Genomic DNA, 19,299 nt, shown 5'->3' on the forward strand with positions numbered 1-19,299 from the left:
TTGTTTCTACCTTATTCCGTTCTTCAGTAATCAACAATAGAAAATGGTTACTTTCACCGAAATTCTCTCTTTTGAAACAAAAAACGGAGAAAAAGAGCTTTTTGTGAAACGATGTTATTTCATGCACTCTAGTGAATTGTACACTTCTTTTTGTCCATGAATGATGCCACAAACACCTAAATAGTGCTTTACTTCTGTAAAACGCTTTCACCAACAATGAAAAAGTGTTTTTTGATTGCAAAATACGTTTATTTCCATTCAACAGTGCAACAATTTGACAAAACAATTTCACAAACTATTTACAAATGTGTGCAACTGTGGTACTACTTACAATTATGTGGATGTTTCAAATACAGTTTTTCCTTTTGTAACGCTCTCCTGCGTGCAAGGAGACGCCAGGACTCGCACAACAGTTTACTTTCACTTTCACATTGGTCCGTTTTGCGTGCAAACGTTACACTTTCTTACGGCCTTTTTTTCCGGGGAATAAAAAGCAAGTAGCAGACTGTACACACTTCCTCCGATGAATATGCATTGGACTCGGGGCACTCTCCGTCGTCCGATCGAACGTCCACCTGTGCGTGCTCGGTTGTGATCCGCGTTACAACACCATCATAGCCGCCGCGTCAGCGGTTCCAATTTCGCCGTCAAGCTCGGATTCACCTTCATCATCATCGAGGATGATCATCGTCGTCATCAATGTACTATTTTAGCGTTGGTCGATGCCTTTCGTCTTGTAAGTGTAGAGCTGCTTGCAAACGCTCGCCATTGCCCGTTCCCTCCTCCATCTAGCTCCATCTAACGTCTTCTACTGCCGCGTCAATGCTTCTCAACCACGGAGTCACCACCCTCATCTTCATCATCGATGATGATCATCGTCGTCAACAATGTGCTCTTTCAGCGATGCTTTTGGTCTTTGAAAAAAACGTCTCGGGCGTGAGCTCCTCGCGACCGGCCGCCATTTTTCCTTTGTCTTCCATTCTCATCTCCTGCTTGACGCTCTAGCTCCGCCTCTACTGACGCCCACCCGATCTTGTCAAAAGAGAGTCATCGCTGCCCTCTAGGGGCCAAAAATAGTCATTAGGCACAACAGACAGACTGGAAACTTTCACCAGACATGCGGAAGGGTTTCCTCTACCCGTTTCAAAAAAAAATAAAAAAATCATTGGATGACGTCTTTTGCGTCATTGGCAGTGATCCGTAGGTTTTTACTTGACGTCTTCAAACGTCAGTGGCAGTGAAAGAGTTAACAATAATCAACATAAACTAAAAGTATCTTACTGTCCCTTTAAGAAAAATGCACATTCACGCACACACATTTGATTTTAACTTGTTGAACACATTTGACTTGGAGACGTCACGCATACACATTCCATTGATATTGTATGAGATACGCACACCTCGAACAACAGCCTCTCACGACTTAACGGTTTAAGATGCAGATTCCAAAAATGGCTCGTTAGAACGGCAAGGGTTTGGGGAACGCGAGCATGTTCTTATTTTTTTAATCGGATGAAAAATGACCAAATGAGAGCAGGTTGAAAACTTATGATTTATCCAAAATGAAGAGGAAAAAGTCACCGATATTAACATGGAAAAGATAGGCGAGTAAGTCCGACTTCTCCTCGCTTAAAGTGAAAATTAAGGTACTAAATGACACCTTAGCCAAATAAAGTTTGTTAGTTAGTTAGTTTGTCTGAAAGAAGACACTTGTGACTACAACATGTGAGAATTTGATGTCTAGTGAGCAAAGATTGTGGCCATGGTGACGAGTTGAAGTGAAACTTTTGGAAATAGATTTTTTGGTTCCCGCCACTCTGAGGCTAATTGCTCCACTGGAGCCGATGCAATACACACCAATGTTAAAAGGCTATTTGTCTCCTGTTTGCTCACTGTCTTTGAACCCGCACAGAGGGGAGAGCTTACATTCCTTAAAAAAAATTTCGACACTGAGCTAAAGATGCGAAAAATTGCTCCAAAATGAGCTAAAATTCATATCGGTCGGTTAACGTATACACGCGCAGCGTGTCTTGGAAAAAGGTGCTTGATCTGATTTGATCACTTCGGGTTTCTCATTCATTCCAATGGGGACTTTTTTGGGAATTGCGTTGCCATGGTAACTTGGAATTCCTAGAAAAATAATAGCGCAGCGAGTCAGATCGAGCCGCATCGTTTGATACCTCATTTGTCCCGGTGCGATGTACGGTACGGGCCGCATTTTTGCGGAAAAATCGCTGGAAGATGATATAATAAAAAGAAACGCGACAATAATAAACCCATTTTCTAGGGTAGGATAACAATATGTGCCTGCTTGCTCCGCTCAGCAGTCCCATAATAAACCCATTTTCTAGGGTAGGATAACAATATGTGCCTGCTTGCTCCGCTCAGCAGTACCATAATAAACCCATTTTCTAGGGTGGATAGTGAAGGATTATATTTAAGTTTTGTAATCTTTTGCGTGTCCAAATAAATCAAAGATGAGATTCTTGTGAAAAGGGTCCTTGCAAGGAGAATTTATTACAGAGATCTCTGGTCGCACAATTGAATACCACCAAAGCAATGTCATCAATAATGTGTGTCCCTCCCCCCAGGAGACACAGCCCTTTATTACAATCCAAGTTTGTATAAAAACGCCTCTTCTCCTCCCATCAAATACGAAAATCAGATTATATTCTCACAGTATGCTAGGTTGATCTTTCACTTTCAGACAAAACAGAATCTCAATATGCCAGCTTGCACTTTCTTCACTTTTAGACGAAACAGGTTCTCAGTATGCCAGCTTGCACTTTCTCAAAACAGAATCTCAGTATGTCAGATTGAACTTTCTCAAGCAGGACACTGAAAGGGAATTTAGACAAAACAAGATAACAGATAGGTTAAGGTCGAGTTATATTGAGTTCAACATTACTTCACCTGCTCTACACATTTAAAACTAAATTCAAAATGGTTAAAATATAAAATAAAGAATTAAAAATGTTAACAATGTTAACATTCCCCCAATTGGGCTTGAAAAAGGCCAAAAACTAAACATTTAAACATTTTTACCAAAAGATTCCAGCGGGATCTTCATCGTCGCAAATGGCTGGCGCAACATTAAAATAAGAGCAAATGAAAACATTGTTTTAGCAGGAGAGGAGGTCAGTCATATGTCAAAAACAATGTGATTCATTAAAAGATTTTTCAGTGAAATAAGCATATCATATATGAACACGATGTGTTGTGGTTATGTTCAAAGTTGTGGCGAGGGGATCCCAGAAATACCAGATTGGCATGACAGTCAATATGAGAAAGAGTGTCATGATGTAACCACAATTGAAGACGCAATTGAAGACGTGTTGTCGCTTTGAGTGATGAAGTTCTTTGTTGAATGAGAAGGACGCTTGTCAGTTCCGTTTTTGTTCTTGCGTTTGTTTGTTTTTTGAAGAGGGTCCTTCAGCTTCTTTTAGAACCCTCGTCAACTGCCAGAGATGCAAGGAAAGATCACCGGGATTTATCTTCCCAAGGTGTGACTCAATCTTTGTGGAATGTTGCCCGGAAAAGGACACGTGCCTCCAATCTCCATTGAGTGATGTCCTCAACGAGACTCAATCTCCATTGAGTGATGTCCTCAGCTAGAGCATCTCGTCTCTAGCTGAGGACATCACTCAATGGAGATTGAGTCTCGTTGAGGACATCACTCAATGGAGATTGGAGGCAGGTGGACACTGGAAGCAGGCATGGTTTTCCAGTTGAGTCGTCAGGTGGTTTCCTGCTGGTGGGGGGAGGGTTGAGCAGGAGGCGGACCCGGCGGGTCTGATAGACAAGATGTGGAACGATGTGTTCCCAGTGAACTGGACCAGAGTGACCTCTCCGTCACCCCATCTGGGTGCAGGACATTTTCATTTAGTCACTTATCAACATACATATTCACAATTCCTTCTTTTTGAAAGAGCATCTTGGTAGTTTTTGTTAGTTTGGAGTTAGTAAATGTTAGTGAAGTTCTGTAGGTCCGTCCTGGGGAAAAATTCTGTTTGTTGTGACATTCAATCAGAATCCAGCCTTTGGCTGAGTTTAATGACCTAAGCACATTCATTAATGCAACAATGAAAATCTTATAGCCAATTCAAATCTGATGAGGCCAATTTTGTCTACAGCTTATAATGGGTTCCATTGTCTGATCAAATTTTCCTAGGAAACCCATATGATGGTATATAATGATTAATCAAATTGTTTTACCATGATATATACTGTTATAGATATGGAATGAATGTGCTTCCAGCCATAAAATAAATGCAACTATCACCAGCAAGTAAAACCCATAAAAATAACATCTGACCCCCAGAGCTGCTCACGTCCGGCCGGAACCGTGAGCACCCCAGGGAGAGATCCTTCAATTGTTTCGGAAATAGAACATATTCACCTTATTTCCGCCATGAGTGTCGTCTTTGCCAAAACTTACTCTCCTCCATGGTCAAAGTCCGATCACCTTCAATTGTCCTCCTGTGAATTCATTCTTTCTCACGGACTATATAATTATCACATTCAGACTAACTTATAGTTCTATATTTATTTAATTCAACATGGACTGTTTGTGTGCATATCTTCCTTCGTGACGATACACACAGACAGACCAGTAATTCCCCCATCTGATAAAAGATCGACTAAAAGAGGGGATTTTTTTTTTAAATTTAACCAGCAAATTCGCCGTGTTTCACATCAATGAGTCCCAACTCAGTTGAAATGGGCAAAATATTAGAAGACCAAATTCAACAAGCCTCAAATAACGGAAAATATAATAATTAACTCTTTGACTGCCAGACGTTTTCAAAAACGGGTTGTCGCCAGTGCCAGCCGATTTAAGCATTTTGAGTGATCTTTCAAGGTCCACAGAAAATGTTGTGTTTGGACTATGGAAACACCCATACTACCAAATGAAAGATTGGACTCTCAGCTTTCATCAGGAAAAAAAAGTTTGTTTCTACCTTATTCCGTTCTTCAGTAATCAACAATAGAAAATGGTTACTTTCACCGAAATTCTCTCTTTTGAAACAAAAAACGGAGAAAAAGAGCTTTTTGTGAAACGATGTTATTTCATGCACTCTAGTGAATTGTACACTTCTTTTTGTCCATGAATGATGCCACAAACACCTAAATAGTGCTTTACTTCTGTAAAACGCTTTCACCAACAATGAAAAAGTGTTTTTTGATTGCAAAATACGTTTATTTCCATTCAACAGTGTAACAATTTGACAAAACAATTTCGCAAACTATTTACAAATGTGTGCAACTGTAGTACTACTTACAATTATGTGGATGTTTCAAATACAGTTTTTCTTTTTGTAACGCTCTCCTGCGTGCAAAGAGACGCCAGGACTCGCACACAGTTTACTTTCACTTTCACATTGGTCCGTTTTGCGTGCAAACGTTACACTTTCTTGACGGGCTTTTTTTCCGGGGAATAAAAAGCAAGTAGCAGACTGTACACACTTCCTCCGATGAATATGCATTGGACTCGGGGCACACTCCGTCGTCCGATCGAACGTCCGCCTGTGCGTGCTCGGTTGCGCTCCGCGTTACGACACCGTCATAGCCGCCGCGTCAGCGGTTCCAATTTCGCCGTCAAGCTCGGATTCACCTTCATCATCATCGTCATCAATGTACTATTTTAGCGTTGGTCGATGCCTTTTGTCTTGTAAGTGTAGAGCTGCTTGCAAACGCTCGCCATTGCCCGTTCCCTCCTCCATCTAGCTCCATCTAACGTCTTCTACTGCCGCGTCAATGCTTTCCAACCACGGAGTCATCTTCATCATCGATGATGATTATCGTCATCAACAATGTGCTTTTTTAGCGATGCTTTTGGTCTTTGAAAAAAACGGCTCTGGCGTTAGCTCCTCGCGACCGGCCGCCATTTTTCCTTTGTTTTCCATTCTGATCTCCTGCTCAACGCTCTAGCTCCGCCTCTACTGACGCCCACCCGATCTTGTCAAAAGAGAGTCATCGCTGCCCTCTAGGGGCCAAAAATAGTCATTAGGCTCAAAAAACCTGCTTAAAACTTTCAGGAGAGCTCCGCAAGCCTTCCCAGCACCCGTTTCAAAAAAAAAAAAAAAAAAATGGGAGGACGTCTTTTAACGTCTTTGGCGCTCCTCCGTAGGTTTTTGCAGAACGTCATTTAACGTCTTTGGCAGTAAAAGAGTTAAGATTGAAATAAATTTTATCCTATCCTTATTCACACAAGCCGTTTTCAATTTCCGAAACCATACGAAATTTACCAGTATTTTCTTTTCTACTATAAAAATAGAAATATTGTAGCTAGGCCCATAAATTTACAAAGAACCCCCGTTTTCAGCCAACCACCAATTATTATTAAGATATGAAGTGGCCCTTCATTTATCATTAATATTGCGGCACCCAAACGGAGTGGGGTATTAATTTTAAAAAGTTACTAGAGCCACTTTAGACAGGCCCACATCAGTTGGGTCAATAGACCACAGTGCAGCAGTTTAGTTTTGTAGTTTTAACATGTCACCATGAAGCTTGCTATTCAGGTGTCTCCCCTTGTTGATGTCGGTCCAAAAGCTGATTGTTCTAAAACAGACATGGAGACAAACAAATCATATTAAATCAAATAGGCAACAAGAGTTTTAGAATATAATAAATCTGTGTGTATAGAGTGTTGCCAATCAGTTGCTTCTGTGTACGGAATGCTCCACTGTATATGTCATCACCTACACCTGTCAAAAATGTGAGTGCAGTGTACACAGTCAGATACTGCATCATATGGTCTGAGATCACGAACTCAAGGAGACATTCTGGGTGGGGGCGGAGTCAACAGCGCAGTGGAGCAGTTTTTATGAGAAGATCCTTTCCCATAGGATTCACAGGACAGTTCGGGGCGTACATGAATGCATGCAAGAAAGTCTGTGTATTGGAGTAGTTTGTTCTCCTTTAAGACCTTTGTATGTGAGTTCAGGGTCCAGTCATTGTGGAAACTGTCCACCAGGTGGCGACAGGAACCGCTGCTGTTCATCAGGCGGCGGCAGGAACTGCTGCTGTTCATCAGGCGGCGGCAGGAACTGCTGATTAGGGGGAAAGGGCAGATATTGTTGTGATGATGACCGCGTACGTAAGCCACGCCCCCTCTGCTGATAGTAGCCGCGTTCATTCTACTGATAGTAGCCGCGCCCATTTTGTTGTTGGCGGCCTCTGCTCCAGATGCCACGTGAGTGCTGTCCGCAGTCATTTGCCCAGTGGCCGGCTTGACCACATTTGAAGCAATGATTTCGATCAACAAAAGGAAGTGACTGAAACATAACACAATCTCTCACAACATTAGGTGATGAAATATCAGTGGAGGGCGGAACAACAAGGTGCTCTTCTTTTTTGTCATGTGCCTCTGGCCGCGAGCGCTGTCGGCAGGTATTGGCCCAGTGTCCAGAACGGCCACAGTTGAAACAGTGATCTCGATCAATGAACAGCACTGATTGAAACATAATATGTCATCACCTAATAATGTTGGGGCAGATTTTATCAGTAGAAAACCGAAAGAACAAAATCCTCTTTTTGCTTTTTAATTATTTTCCTTTTAAAAAATAAATAAATAAAATAAAATAAAATAAAAAGAATAAAATAAAAATTCTGAAAGTTTGCAATTAAATAATTGCTAATTATAATTCAGTATTGTTATGTTTTACAGTATTTAATTTGATATCTTTTGCATACCTTCGTAAATAATATTTAAGATGAGATGGGACAGTTTGCTCTAAAAACTTACGAATATAGTACAGAGTCAGTTGGCAAGTGTCCAGTTTTCAATGAATATTCCACAAGAGCCTCCTTGTCAGCTTTTGGTAAAACATCAAGTCAGATATGACAATTTCCGGGATTGGGAGCAATCCATAGCAAGTAGTGTTTCTGTACTTTCGTATTTGTCGACCTTAGATTATTTTTAATTACATATCACCTCAAATTATGTTACAAATGTGTGTGCTCCCAGTTGGCGCCCTGATGGGAAGTTCTGTCCGGTCTCAGGGACTTGCACGCAAAATGGCCGACTTCAAATTCTGAAATAGGACTCAGAGACAGAACAAAGGTTAAATCATTTTCACACCTACGAATGAGTCATCATAGATGCAGGGGAAAAATAAAAATTATTTTTCAATTAAAAAAGAAATAATAATTATTACTCAATATTCAACTATAAAAAGCAGACCTAATTAAAAATAATATAGATAGTGGCCTGTAGTTAAATTACAAGTTACTCCCCCATTCCCCACAGGCCTGTCTTTAAACCAGCATGGGGGAAAAGGCTTTAAAAATTGTCTTTTATATTTCATAAAAAAATCCGTTCCTCTCCATTGTCATCACTGAGGAGAAAAACCACAAAAACTGCCCTTCTACTTCCATACAAACGCAACAATCACACAATTTACCCTAGTCATTTTATAACAAAGAATGTTCCCTTCAATTCACACACCTTCCTCAAATGCTGCTCACACACGCACGCACACTCATAACTTCACCCAGTAAAAGCACACATATCAGATAAGGCAGCTTCCTCTAAATATCTTCAATTTAATAGCTGTTCGACAATACATTAGAAGCTTCATTAGTCATATCACGTTGTCGTTGTCTAATCAATTTATCCCGTTCAGCCTTTACTAAACGGTTTTATTACATAAATTCGTCGTCTACAGCTGTTTTTATTTTCGAAGCGAGAAAAAAAAATAGAACACTATTTACTTAGTTGTTATCACAGCCATCCGAGCGATCTTTACAGAACCACCCAAAGTCAATATTTCAGCATTAATCATCATTTAATACACTTTTCTTACAGTTACGTCTGGCTTTTTCCTCTATTTAAAGAACATACATATATCTCTAACACTTTTGTAACCAGTGATCGGCGTTTACGTACACATACAACTTAAACTGTTGTCATCAAAGACATCAAGCAAACCACAGATCTTATCGGAGAGAACCAACCTTTTCCACAATAAATTACATCCAGTCGTTCAATAATAAATACATTTCACGTCATTGTTTGACGGTCAACGGCCGATTACAAACCCCGGAAGCTCTCAAGTCGTCTAGCGGAAGTACTATCAGGTCAAACTATTCGGTGTCGCGGTCAAAAGTGCCCCCGTAACTTATATTAAACATTAACCTGCTTAGTTATTATTATATTAAAGTTATATAAATATGTATTAAGTCAGTGACGTCTCACTTGTAGTACCATAAAATTAGTCGACAAAAGATCAATTCCGCGACAAAACAATAAATATCCGGATATCTTTTCCTTTCAGCTGAACAAATTTATTCAAGGATTTTAACAGCAAATTATCCAAGAATCTCTCGATTGCCTTAACAAACTGTTTTCCCCGTGCTGAAAAAAGTATTCAAAGATTTTAACGGCAAATCATCTAAGAATCTCTCGATTGCCTTAACAAACTGTTTTCCCCGTGCTGAAAAACTTATTCAAGGATCTCCCGATTTCTTAACAGCGGCCTATCCACTGTGTCAACCTGTAACCCTTAGTATCAAATTTATAACAGCGGCGTACGTACGCTGTGTCAACTTGTACCTCTTAATATCAAATTTATCCAAGAATCTCAATATGCCAGCTTGCACTTTCTTCACTTTTAGACGAAACAGGTTCTCAGTATGCCTGCTTGCACTTTCTCAAAACAGAATCTCAGTATGTCAGGTTGAACTTTCTCAAGCAGGACACTGAAAGGGAATTTAGACAAAACAAGATAACAGATAGGTTAAGGTCGAGTTATATTGAGTTCAACATTACTTCACCTGCTCTACACATCTATAACTAAATTCAAAATGGTTAAAATATCAAATAAAGAATTAAAAATGTTAACAATGTTAACAATAGTAATATGTGCCTGCTTGCTTCACAAGCAGCAGCGCTCAGCAGTCCCATAATAAGTAATTTGCAGAGGTGTGCACTTCCATCTCTCTGTCAGCCCTGTTTTTGACGGATGCCCACATTTTCAGTGAATGCTTGAAAAAATACATGGACTGAGCACCGACTGAAGCAGGTTTTCGTCCATTGGGTCCTTCTCGGTTCGTGTTTTCCTGGAGAGACGGATGGAGAGATGGAAGTGGTGGGCACTTTCGTCTCTCCGACTATTACAATTTAATGTTGTATATTGTAGAAGAGTCATACAATGCTTTAAAAATTCTGTGTGCAGTATCCATTGACCATTCTTGAGCTGTTTCTGGGAGACATCGAGAGCTTGCTAAACTTCATGAGCTTTCTGCGGTGGTTATCAATTGGTGTGGTAGTACTTGGTTTAATCTACCTTCGATACACCCGGCCTGACATCCCACGCCCCTTTAAGGTCAGTATTGACACACTTTTTGCTTTTCAGTGTATTTTTGTTGAAAAGAATCCTCAAGGCTTCCAAATGTGATAAAGAATCAGCTCATCGTGTTCCCAGGCTGTTGCATTCCTGGGAAACCGCAAATGTTTTACAGGCCTCAGTTCCTTTGCCTCCATTTACTTTGAAGTTTAAAAAAAAATATTCACAGACCGAGCTGAGAGTACAGATCACTTACTTCCTAGTTAAATTGTTTGGCGGCTGTGGGTCAGGAGGTAGAACCAGTCAAGCAGTAACCGGCAGGTCCGCTGATCGATTCCCGCTTCCCCCAAGTCATGTAGTCAAGTTCCCGCACAAGACACTCACACACTGCCTCCAGTGCCAATCACACTGGTGCTACCTTTAACACTGAAGCTCCGAAGCACGCTTTGAACTCGATAGGCGGCTTGTAGTGAAGCAGTGGGCCGGAGCTTCAGTTGACATCACTGACCGATTCACCTGACTGCTTTGGTTTGATAGGCGGGGCTTTGAAACTTTGGCATGAGACTCAGTGCATTTAAACTGGGTGAAACACCTCAGAGGCATCATGTCCGTCCCCGTTCTTCACATATTGTACATAACAAATAGCTGTCGCTTGTTTGACATTTGAAGTTTTGAAAATTTAGACTGATGGAGCCATCCAGGAAGCGTTCTCAAGTGTGGGAGCATTTCTATTTCGTGCCACCAAATAAGGTGAAATACACTCACGTTCCGTGTTCATTGTCTGATTCAGCAGAGTTTTAATGCTACATGCTCGTGCAAAGTTATGATGTTTGTTGATATTATGCATAATCTTTGCAGTGCTACAGAAACCAATTACATCCCACTTGTTAAATTAATAGGACAACTAAGTTAGAGACCGCACTGACAGTGGTGACGTCATCCATTCACGTACTATTCATGGTGGTCTAAGGCTGGGGAAGTTGTTTCCAAAAAACCCACGAAATCGACTGGGCCTTTCTGTGCAGAAAATGTTGTTCCTCAGTAAAAACAACTTGAGTTACTCAAGAATTCAGTGCACTAAGCAGTGCACAATGTAAACTATAAACACTCAGTATACACCAAGCACAATCTCAAAGAAAATATGAATGACAATCAAAATTTCAAAGTCATTTTATTTATATTTTTTTTAAGTGTTGCTTCAGCCACTCCTGATCTTCCATTTTTTCAACAGTAGTGGACTGAGAACACATCCTTGTCTAGTCCCTCTGCAAAGCTTAAACTGAGTAGATAATGTGTGGTTTGTAAGAATTCTCGCAGCATGTTTTTTATACAGTAGTCTTATCCATGAAATAAAATCTTGACCCAATTGAAATTTTTGGAAGACGGCAAAAAGGTATGGTCATTCCACTTGATCAAAAGCATTTTCGGCATCTAAACTGAGTATTACCAAGTCATTCTGTAACTTGGGAGGATAAATATCATTACACAAACGCCGAAGGTTGCTAGCGGAGTGTCTGCCCAGCACAAAGCCAGTCTGGTCAGAGTGCACCAGTTTATTCATCACTTAACTCAGGCAACTCGCCAATATTTTTACCAAAATTTTCTGCTCTGAGTTTAATAAGGAGATAGGTCTTTAAGAAGCCACTTCCTCCAAATCTTTGCCCTTTTTAGGAAGTACAGTGATAACTGCTTCGTTAAGTGTTGGTGGCAGAGACTTCTCGCTGTACGCGTAATTATATAATTTAAGCAAGTATGGAACAAGTTTAATTTTCAGATATTTATAAAACTCATTTCCCTGCCCATCTTCGCCCGGGGCTTTTCCCAGTTTTCAGCAAGCCAATAGATTTAGCAATTTCCTCATTTGTTATCTTGGCATTAAGGGTCTCACGATCCACCTCATCCAGCACAGGCAGATTATAGCTGTCTAGAAAATTCTGCATGTGCATTTGAAGTATAAAGAGATTCATAAAATTGCCTGAACTTGTCATTTATGTCTTTGTATGAGGTAAGGAGATTCCCACTTGCAGATCTAATCTCATGAATAGTTTTATCATTTTCCAACTTCTTCAACTGTCTCGCTAATAATTTGTGTGGCTTGTCCCCAAATTCAAAGTGTTTTTGTCTGACATGTAAATGCTCTACTAATATTGCTGGAGAGTATCTCATTAAGTTTATACTTCAATGCACATATAGTATGATACTTGTCTTTAGTAGGTAACCTTGCATTGTCAGCATCTAAGTCCCGTATCTGCTTTTCTAGTTGTATTTGCTTTGCCTTCTTCAATTTGTTCTGTGAAGCCTGAAATGATATTATACATCCTCTAATGTGTAGGCTTTATATGATTCCCAGTAGTCCTTCACCAACCCCAGAGACATCTAAATTTCAACAAATCAGGGAGACCTCGAGAGACCAAAGGAGAGACTGAGGAAAGGAAGGAAGGACAGACGAAGCAGAGTGAGATCCACAGACACCAGCCTCCACCGATTCAATGACCTGAGGAAGATTGTGTCTGAGTTTCGATAAATGCTGGTGTGGTGGATCTGGCATGCATGAAAATCTCCACTAAAGAGGGGAGCCGTCGACCCCCGCCAGGACAGAGCAAGCGCAACACCTCAGGGTCCCCCAGGCCGCGGCAGCGCCAAAGGACGACCCCCGGGCCCCGCAGGGGCCACCGGCCGGAGAGCAAAACCAGGAGCAGGAGCGCCCCCCACCCCAACGCGGCCCGCGCCCCCAACCCAACGCAGCAGGACGGTGCACTGCAGGCCCGCCAGGAACCCCACCGATCCACAGCCCCCGCTCCCCCCCATGACCCAGCGCCCCAGCCGCCCCCAAACCCCCAGACACCCTCCCACCCCCAGCACCCCCCTATGAAAATAGTACTCCCTCCTGATGGATTCAAAGTCTGCCATACATCATAGATTGTCATATTTTCCAAGTATGTTTTAACAAAACTACTGCCCCTACCTAATGTAAGTTTCTTTGGGAAGGACTTGTCTAAGTATAGGTCTAAGACTAAATGAAAGTCCCCTCCAAATACCAAATTGGCGTTAGGTATAACTGGAATAAATGTAAATACCTTTCTGTTGAAGTCTGGATCATCAAAATTTGGCCCATAAATATTCAGTAATATAATCGGAGTGGAATGCATCTCTCCCGTAACCAATATGTACCTGCCGTTCTTATCTGCCAACGTGGACAGATGTCTGAAGGGCACTCCTCTTTTAAGTATTGCTACTCCTGGCTTTTGCAGAAATTATTGAATGGTGTACTTGGCTTACCCATTTACATCCAAGCCTATTATAAGAATCATTATTCAAATGAGTCTCTTGCAAAAAGACAACATCCGCTTTGAGCGACTTTAGATGTGATAGTACCTTGCCTTTTTGACAGGCTCGTTTGCCCCTTTAATATTCCATGTATAAAGGGTCACATGTTTTGTTTGTAGGCTTATCTCCACCATCTTGCTTCAAAAATACAAATTAAAAAACTGACATTATTTATCAATGATCTAAGCTCCCCATAAATCACATTTTAATGGAAAAAAATCTCTGCTTCGAATAAAAAACAAATATCAAAATTTATACAAACATGGTCTATGTACATAGAATCTTTCAATCTAAATCTGGTAACTTGATTCTGCCTGTTAGCGAAAGCCACAACATCGCTATAGCTTATATTGCTGCTTCTATATTTGGCATTTAACTAATGTTTGTGTCTTTACGGTCAGGAACCCAGTTGCTGCCAGCACAGGGGCGGGAGGGGGTCGTGGGTTGCCTGGTGGGCCTGCCGTGGCCCGTTCTGCTGCGTTGGACTTCGGGCGCGGGCCGTGTTGGGGTGGGGGGGCTCCGGGCTCCTGGGTTTGCTCTCCGGCATGTATAAAGGGTCACATGCATCTTCATATTCCCTTTTGCACTGTTTTGTTTGTATCTATGTTAATGTGGCATAAGCCCACTCTTCTCCATATCTGGTCGACAATCAATCGTTTTATTTAGGTGTGTGGGAGCAGAAAGGAATTACACATCTCCACCATCTTTTCTCAGATATGTTTTATATCATTTACAAACATGCTCCAAAATTACAAATTAAAAAACTGACATTTTTTACCAATGGTCTCAGCTCCTAATAAATCACATTTTAGTGGAAAAAAAATCTCTGCTTCGAATAAAATCAAATATCAAAATTTATACAAAAATGGTCTATGTAGAATCTTTCAATCTAAATCTGGTAACTTGATTCTGCCTGTTAGCGAGAGCCACCACATCGCTATAGCTTATATTGCTGCTTCTGTATTTGGCATTTAACTAATGGTTGTGTTTTTATGATCAGGAACCCAGTTGCTGCCAGCAGCAGGGGCAGGAGGGGGTCGTGGGGTGCCTGGTGGGCTTACCGTGGCCCGTTCTGCTGCGTTGGGCTTCGGGCACGGGCCGTGTTGGGGGGGCTCCGGACTCCTGGGGCCTGGGGGTTGTGCCCTGGCGCTGCCGCGGCCTGCGGGGTTGTCTTGCCCTGTCCTGGCCGGGGTCGACGGCTCCCTTCTTTGGTGGTGATGTCATACTCGATCCCCACGGACATTTAGTGATAGCGTACCACACAATTAGGATGAAAACTTGAGGAAAAAAACAGAACACAGTCCAAACCCTAGCTCAGACCCCAAGAAAACTAAAAAAACGAACAGTTTATTCGAGCGCATGCACACCATGTACAAGCTTGTCACACAGGCTGCAGTTACGCTTTGGACCAGAAAAAAAAAGTGACAAACTCCACAAAGCACCTTAAAAAAACTCAAAACACTGAAGGAAAGAAAAAGACCTGAAACACGAGTACAAGAAAAAAAAATACCATATATGAACAGCCATGACCCTTGCATTTGGTACCGATATATTAAGTCACCATAGAAATAAAAGCTACTGCTTCTCCCTTGGAATTGGAGGTGTTAATGCCGGCATATAAATTAAAATCATATTCTGTGTGGGGCAAAAGTAAAGCTGCTGCAGCGAAGAAAGAATTAAGCAACTGATGCACGAGTGAATCCAGAAGTTTAAATTTAGAATTAAATTTAAGTTTCAGCACAAAAGAAAACAGTATACTGTGTCTAGGAGGGTTGTAATGCCCACGTGATTCAGGCAGCGCGTGAAATTCAATTGAAGGTCAGAAAGTAGGGAACACCCGTTAAAAATGATGGAAAGCAAGTATGCAAAACCGTTGAGTGAGCCTGGATGTAGCCGATACGCTCTAAAAATAGTAAAATATGTCAGATATGATCCTTACACTCTGAGCAAAAGTTATTTTTCCGAACTCGTGTCGGATTTGCCTGGTGTAAAGGCAATATTAGTATCGACATCACTAATGACCTCGTCCTCCAGACATCATACTACACCGCTAGCCAAATGAAGGCGTATAAAAGCCTGGAGGCTTACAACTATTTCGTGTGTGGTTGGGTCAGCGAACTCAGATTAAAAAAAAGCACTGAATGACTGCCGTCTTGTTTTTGCTCGGGTGAGTAAATGTGATTCCGAATCATTCTTATTTCAACTCAAATGTACACAAACGTACCACTGGCGTCAGTCTACAAGCTAGCTGGCTAACTGTTACGACTGGTCTTAAATGACTTAAACGGTCAAAAAGAGACTCATCAGTGATGTATCTACGTTCTGTAATTATGTAAACGTCTTGTGAATGAACCAATGCTTAAGTATAAGTATATATTACCATCAGTATGTTGAAGCCTTCCTGGAAGAAGGACATCAATTTAAGAACCACTCGTCGTGATAGCTAACGTAGCTAGCATTGCTAAAAACAAAGACACAGCCACCTTGCATGGACACACAAGCTGTAGAACAAACTCCACATGGTAATATCACGGTTAGCTATGTTTCCAGTAATATCACACTGGCCTGTTGAGAGTTTTATTCAGCTATGTAAGTAGTTTCATTACTGTAGCCTTAACTTTCACGAAGTGATCACTGCATATACGAGCGTTGTTCGACTCCTTTCTACTTAAATGTCCTACTTTCATGATATAATATCACTGTAGCATGGAGGTTTTACATTTTCCATAAATTTCACCTAAAAGCCAAATATCCCTATTTTTTTGTGAGTAGAAAACATATACTGTTTGCCCATAGTTAACTGTGGAAGGGCTTAAATAGCTTGATATGGGTCCTTTAACACAGATGGATGATAACAAGGTAAAGCTGCATATGACGTGAAAGAGGATGACAGCTGTTTGGAATAAACATGAGTAAGTATGCAGGGCAGATGTAGGAGGATCATATCACAAGACTCGTGCAAAGCAGTTTTATCAGGAAATCCAAAGAAGGAAATGAAACAATTCAACTCAATATATGGCATTCCTATGATGGCGTATTAGGGTCAACTAGCCTGAAAATAATAATAATAAAAAAGACAAGACAGGCTTTAAAGTCAGCATGACGAGATTTAAAGTCGGCAGGAAATTAAAATGTCATCTTGCCGAATTTAAAGATCATCTTGTTTTGTTTTTTCTCGCTAAGTGTCTCTGAAACACCGTTGTATAATACTCCGGCAAAAATTTGCAACCTGATTATGAATTGTGTTTGTAGATATATAAACCTATTTATTCACTGTTGTTTTCTGCCCAGGTACCGATTATCATCCCAGTGGTGTTCAGCCTTACTTGTTTCTTTATGGTCTTCCTCTCGCTGTACTCAGACCCACTCAACACAGGCATTGGATTTGCCATTTCCCTGACGGGGATCCCAGCCTACTACATCTTTGTACAGTTCAACCGCAGGCCCAAGTGGGTGCAAAATGCTTTAGGTAAGTCTCAAACAAAGGTTATTGGAAAATGGATCGTTAAATGAGTAGGCATTAACATACATGTTCCATGATATAATCTATAGTTATTGATTTTATATCCAAAATTAAGTTTTCAGTACTTTATATTTTGTGCATTGTTCCATTGTGACCTAAATACTAATATCAGAAGCTTTTGCAATCACAGCCCCACAACCACAGATATTAAAATAATTTTGATATTAAAGGTTGAAAAAAGGATTAGGGTTGAAAAGAGGATTAGGGCCAGTGAAGAGAGTAAATACTTTGTCCTGCACTCCCCAAAACATATTTATACATTTATTTTTTTATGCTCGAGCATACAGATGGCTTTGATACAGCTTCTGACATGAAGAGGTAGTTTAGAGAAATGGTAGGTATTACAAAAAACAGCCAGCACGTGGCAGGAGAGTATAAGAGATCAACCAGGGCCATGTAATAACAAGTTATTTTTCCCAGTGTTTTCAACAGGTTTGTGAATAATGATGAAATTTAGCTGTAGTCTAATGCTAATTGCTGCAAAACTGAAACAGATACAAATATACTGATGAAAGAAGAGACTCTAATCTTTCTTTTGGTAGGTTCCATGTTTTTATAGCAGTAGCCTTGAAAATCAGTCAAAATCCAGTAAAACAGACCGGAGCGAAGTGGGTTGCTTCAGTGAAAAATGGATGTGAGTGAATGAGTTTAAGTGAGAATTCAGTTTTTTTTTTAAAGTGAGAATTCTGACTTTAAAGTTAGAATTATCACTTTAAAGTCAAAATTCTGACTTCAAAGTCATGATGGAGCTTCACTTCTTGACTTTGCCCTTGTTCCTTGCCTTGCCCAAAGAGCTGCCAGTCCCATGGTCCCACTGTGTAAATCTTTTAAATCGTTTAAGACCACAATATAATATGTCATGGTCCAGGTCCCTTCAATTTTTAATAAGATATTTTTGAATACTGTTTGGTTTGTGAAAAGTGATTAACATCAACATTAATGCATTACGTTACTCATGTACACTTACCCTCCCCCTCTCTCCCCGCCCCACCCCCTACCCCCCTGTGTGTAGATTCTATTAACAGCAGTTTACAGATTCTTCTGGAAGTGGTCCCTGCAGAGCACTAATGGCAATCACATCCTAAGTTAGGTCTTTGAACTCATTACCTATTACAGCCCCCTTTACCAGTCAAACAGTAGTAAGTTCAAACCAGTGTCTTGAACAACAAGGATTCAAACTTGAATTTGTCAATGCTGCTTATGTGTTTTACTTCGGTAATAACCTGTAGACTTTTTTTTCAATAGCCTTCACTAAACAACATTGCTGTATGTCGTAGTAAACACAGATCTACAGTATATTGTACTGACAGTACTGTGCAAGGAAACAATAAAATCTAATCTTGTCTTTTTTTCTTTGAAGCTTTTTTTGATAATTGTTTTTTTACTGTATTTTTGTGGCCTGATTTTCACTGCACTAAGGCACACAATATGTCAATGATGTTTTCATGTTTTGAAATCATTTGAGTCATGTCAGCACACAGTATTGGGCAATGATAGTGGCTGTACCATATGTTGAACAAACGTTGCATTTATTAAAGTTAAATAAATTAAAGCTTGCTCATGCTAATTACCAAAACTTGGAAAAATCATCCAACCATAAATGGTTTGCTGGGGCCTGTCCCAACTGACTGTGGGTGAGAGGCAGGGTAAAACTGGTTTGCCGTGTTGCACCTGAACAATTTAAATTAATCAAAGTTCATTTTATGAACGAGCCTTTATATTGTGGCGGATAAGTAACTTATTTGGCAACCAAAGCAACGCAGACTCACACAGCCGCATGCAAAATGTAGAGCATGTTGGCTGCTTGTAGGGGAAAGAGCCCATGGCGGTTCCCTCTCTGGGGAGCTGGTTGAAGTGGCCGGGGAGAAGAAAGTCTGGGCTTCCCTGCTAAATCTGCTGCCCGCACAACCTGACTCCAGATAGGGGGTAGATGATGGATGGATGGATAACCTGGCAATATCCAGATTGATAATTGTGATTCACTCAAGGGAGTTCTCCCCAATATCAATCTGGGACTGCTCCACGGTGATTTGCTCAGGAAAGGCGGGACATTCTGAACAATACTTTGAGCTGATTGGATGATGCGGCATCTTGTGCACATTTACCTAACTTTCGTTTTGACCAATCACGGCAATGTATGAAAATGTCGCCTTCGTT

The 19,299-nt window shown here is 40.8% G+C and overlaps 1 protein-coding gene across 3 annotated transcripts in view; it reads left to right on the forward strand.

Moving 5' to 3' along the window:
- The window catches only part of slc7a11 (solute carrier family 7 member 11), a 58,954-nt gene extending 40,469 nt beyond the window's left edge, over positions 1-18,485 (forward strand). The window contains exons 10-12 of one of the 3 annotated variants that reach the window (XM_077578879.1): positions 10,182-10,331; positions 16,911-17,088; positions 18,155-18,485. In XM_077578879.1, coding sequence (XP_077435005.1) covers positions 10,182-10,331; positions 16,911-17,088; positions 18,155-18,210 — 384 coding nt within the window. In that variant the 3' untranslated portion in view covers positions 18,211-18,485. Of the gene's footprint in view, positions 1-10,181; positions 10,332-12,642; positions 12,789-16,910; positions 17,089-18,154 lie in introns of those variants that run through there. The other 2 variants (XM_077578880.1, XM_077578881.1) reach the window with 2 other exon arrangements.
- The last annotated feature ends 814 nt before the right edge of the window (positions 18,486-19,299 follow it).

This window comes from Vanacampus margaritifer, chromosome 10 (genome assembly GCF_051991255.1).
Source record: "Vanacampus margaritifer isolate UIUO_Vmar chromosome 10, RoL_Vmar_1.0, whole genome shotgun sequence".
In the NCBI taxonomy this organism is placed as follows: Eukaryota; Metazoa; Chordata; class Actinopteri; order Syngnathiformes; family Syngnathidae; genus Vanacampus; species Vanacampus margaritifer.